This window comes from Notothenia coriiceps, unplaced genomic scaffold, assembly GCF_000735185.1.
Source record: "Notothenia coriiceps isolate Sejong01 unplaced genomic scaffold, NC01 NC01_scaffold00020190, whole genome shotgun sequence".
In the NCBI taxonomy this organism is placed as follows: Eukaryota; Metazoa; Chordata; class Actinopteri; order Perciformes; family Nototheniidae; genus Notothenia; species Notothenia coriiceps.
The window spans coordinates 62,417-66,555 of record NW_011352891.1 but is presented as its reverse complement, the minus strand read 5'-3'; the positions used below and the strand labels follow the sequence as shown (position 1 = coordinate 66,555).

Here is a 4,139-nt window from a genome sequence, read left to right as displayed (position 1 = left end):
AGCCGTGAAGTCACCAAAGCAACACAATGAACTCTCGCGAGAAGTTGTAGACAGCAAGCTATTCTCGTCGGCGTTTTCTTTTTGTGTTATCTTTATTAATCAAGAATAATTTCCAAACCGTTAAGTCACTTATTTTCTGTCAATAACATTAAATGGTGCAAATAAAGAATAGATCATCGTTAACAACAAAGCAAGGGGCCTATCCAGTTACATAAATAAAGTCACTAAACCACCAAACTGAAATCTCGCGATCAGTTGTGGACAGCAAGCTGCTCTCGTCGGCGTGATAAAACCTCACGCTATTGGTCAGAAACCACCGAAGCACCTCCTGCTTAGCTGCATGCTCATGTCAGAGAAGGATATCATAAAGCGATACTAGCGTTGTCTGGTAATAACACTTTATATATGAGTGGCTCTCAGTTGTGTACGTTATGTTTGAAGCGTTAACATTGCCATGTTGTTTCTCATGTTCTCGCGATGTTTGAGCAGCTTTACAAGTCAGCCAGCCAGCGTGACTTCAATGACATGTAGCTAACAGTAAGCTAGCTCTCAAAAAGCTCTAAATAACAAACACTTGATAACTTATTTGTTATTTTTACAGATGTGGAGCAGGATATTGAAGCCTCGGGTGATTGGGAGAACAGCTTTCTATTGGAGGAGTCTCTTCACCATGCAGCTGAAGACCAGTGAGTTCAAGTCTCTGTTCAGTGAGGGGCTGAAGGGACTAGCAGGTGAGATGTGACAACAAACAGACCTCTAAACAGTGCTAATACAGATCTCTTGTCTTCAGTAAAGCAGGTAGTGAACTTTCACAATAGAACAAGTAATAAGGTTCAAAGAGGAACATATTAGATCAATAATATGTCTGTCAGATATTAGCTTATTGCAGATACTGTAAACAATATATTGGTGGTGGCTATAACAACTCTTGCAGTACAGAACTATAGGAAAATACAAGTTTGAGACTCATATTATATTAGATAAGATATACTTTAATTCATCCCAACTTGGGACATTGTTTTGTCACAGTAGTAGAAAGTTAAAAGCAATTACACATGAGATGTAAAGCTAGCTTCAGTAAAGCTAGGTAGTGAACTTTCCGAATTTAAGCAGAACTAGTCAGATCCATAAGGGTGTCCATGATCCGATTTTTCACAACTTCATTTGGTGATAAATAAAAACATGGACATGGTGAAATAATTAGGGTATTAATATGTCTAGCAGATGTAAGCTCATTGCAAATACTTAGGGTATCTCAGTTGTGGCTTTAACAACTCTTACAGTACAGGAGTAGTGTGTAGATAAAGACATGTGCGAGACTTATTCGAAATACTGTCTCTGTGAAGAGGATTAACTTATGAAACATAATAGTATTTTGGTGGAACTGTATTAATCTGATTTGAGTATTGCTCTTCATTAAAAACATATGGTACTAGGCCTGATACAAATGAAAGGCAAACAGTCAAAATCGACACAGGAGAGGCCAACATTGTCTGATGTGCTCACCTTGTTTGAACATTTCACCCTAATACGGGTCAAATAGGATTTATGTGTTTGGTAAACTAGAACTTCATACATATGTTAAGCCTGAAGAACATTTCAAAAGCTGTTCTGCAAGCAACAATAATCATATATGAAGTAAAAAGCAATAGGCATATAAGACTAATGGGCAAAGTGAAAACTGCAGTCACAACAAAAACATTTTAGTTTTCTCAGGTTTTGCCTTTCGAGTTTAATTCAAGCTAGTGCAATTGTTTGTGTGCCCTGACACACATCCTCTGTAAAGTCTCCCTCTAAGTGTGTGTTTGTTGTTTCCAGAGTTGTTTGGGAAGCACCAGCATGAGCTGAGGATCGCTGGCGGCGCGGTGCGGGACCTGCTGTCTGGGAAGCGGCCTGACGATGTGGACTTTGCCACCACAGCAACTCCAGAGGAGATGAAGCAAATGTTCCAGAAAGCTGGCATCAGGATGATCAACAACAAAGGAGAGAAACATGGGACCATTACAGCAAGAGTAAGAGGCATGCAGGATGTACCGTAATTTTCGGACTATAAGGCGCACCTGAATATAAGCCGCAGCAGCGGCATACCACTCTCGGTTCCACTTTTACTTTTGCGCGCTACCTGTCTCACTCTTTTCCGGCCTCCAGCTTTTCCTGCTGGAACCCGCCGCTTAAAGGTGGGGGTCCGCGGACCGGCCATACGGCCCGGCATAGAGTTAAAGGTGTTGGCCGTTAGCTGTAAAAATCCATAGATTAGCCGCACCGTTATATAAACCGCAGCGTCGAAAAATAGGGAAAAAGGCGCGGTTTATAGTCCGAAAATTACGGTAACTGTATCCTGCTTTTCAATTAGTTCCATTTCTGCTTTCAAGCTGCTGTAAACACTAATTAAACTATTTGCCAAGTCCTTTACTTTTGCAGAACATTAGCTTAACTTAAAAGTACTTAAGCCCATTACATAATCATATGTATTAAATGATTGGATTATGACTATTGATGCATTTATGTATTCATCAAAGCTGGTAAATGTGGAGCAAAATAGAATTACTTGATATGCTGTTGCTGCTGGATTACTTAACCTTTTAATAATATAACAGTTTTTGGATGAATAGAAGAGTCACTGTTCTCATAGCATTTGCTGATTGTGACACAACATATTTCTTTTTTTCCTTTTAAAATAATTTGTATTTATATACTTAGTCTGTAACAGATGTGATTCGCTCAGAATACAAACTCAGGTTTTTTTTACATAAGGGAAATCACAACAAAGAATAAAAAAACAAATGAAAATGTATTAAAAAGTATATTGAAATGTAAAGCTGATTACAGAGCACTGATATGCAGAGGGGACCTAGATATGATCTCATTATGTCTCCCAGTCGCTTCTATTCATATTCATCGAAGGTCGAGCACATTGCTGAATTTATAAATAACCATTCATACACGCATACCCAGCTATACCCATATTCATATGCATACATACTTACTTGAATACAAATACATATATACAAATGTACAAACATGGGCAGACTCACAATCAGCAGGTAAGCAGAACTGAAAAGAACCAGGAAAGGAAAACATGCTCAGGGTTTGGGCCCTCATTCAAAAAAGAGCATTAAAGTTGTATTTTAGTTTTTGCAATATTCTATCAATTTTCTCCATCTATTATCAGCTATGTGTTTTGGTTACTCATTGTATATGTTTTCCTTTCCACATTAGACACTTGCCCTCTGAAATACTGCTAACCTTCATCTAAGAGAGTGGCTTTGACTTCAGAATGAGGCCATATTTACACGTCTCCAGGCATCATTCTTATTTTGCCTTTTTTAATCATCGGTGTTTTGTTAATCGGTTTCGCTCCCAGCTACACAATGAGAACTTCGAGGTGACCACGTTGCGGGTGGATGTTCAGACGGATGGACGTCACGCAGAGGTGGAGTTCACCACGGACTGGCAGAAAGACTCTGAGCGCAGAGACCTCACCATCAACTCCATGTTTTTAGGTATTTGTGTTTGTTTTCCGCTGAATTAAAGGACTTGTGTTTGGTATTAGTTCACAAGACATTGTCACCGATTAATTATACTTGTCAGAAGTTTATGATGTGTTTTCTTTACTTTACTCTCTCACAGGGCTTGATGGCACATTATACGACTATTTCCAAGGATACGAAGACCTGAAGGAGCGCAAAGTCCGCTTTGTTGGCAGCGCTGAACAAAGAATCCAAGAGGACTACTTGAGAATACTGCGCTATTTCAGGTGGGCTGTCTCTATTTCCCTTTAACCTTGTGTTAGGGAAATATCACTCGTCACCGGCTTGAGCTTCAATAACAGGATACATGTATTTATTATTCTTGCAAGAATGGAAGTAGTCTTAACATACAGAGCATTTGGTACAACTAGTTCCTGAACAGTGTCCTTCACATGCTTTTTGTTGTCATGTGTACTCTGATATTGGAAGAGTGCATTCAGTATTTTCCCAACACCTTAAAAGGAAAATGTAATACATTAGCAGAGAATCTCTTATATGTATATGTTATCCCTCATCTCACTTTGAACTAAAATAGCCAATGAAAGAAAGAAGAAATTCATCATTTGTATTTGTTTGACGTACAAGAACCTCAACCTCCAGTCTTTTATT

The 4,139-nt window shown here is 38.9% G+C and overlaps 1 protein-coding gene across 1 annotated transcript in view; it reads left to right on the top strand.

Moving 5' to 3' along the window:
- Nucleotides 1-294: 294 nt before the first annotated feature.
- The window catches only part of trnt1 (tRNA nucleotidyl transferase, CCA-adding, 1), a 10,445-nt gene continuing 6,600 nt past the window's right edge, over nt 295-4,139 (top strand). The window contains 5 exon segments of the mRNA XM_010779396.1: nt 295-388; nt 602-731; nt 1,819-2,012; nt 3,365-3,503; nt 3,631-3,788. Coding sequence (XP_010777698.1) covers nt 602-731; nt 1,819-2,012; nt 3,365-3,503; nt 3,631-3,788 — 621 coding nt within the window. The 5' untranslated portion in view covers nt 295-388.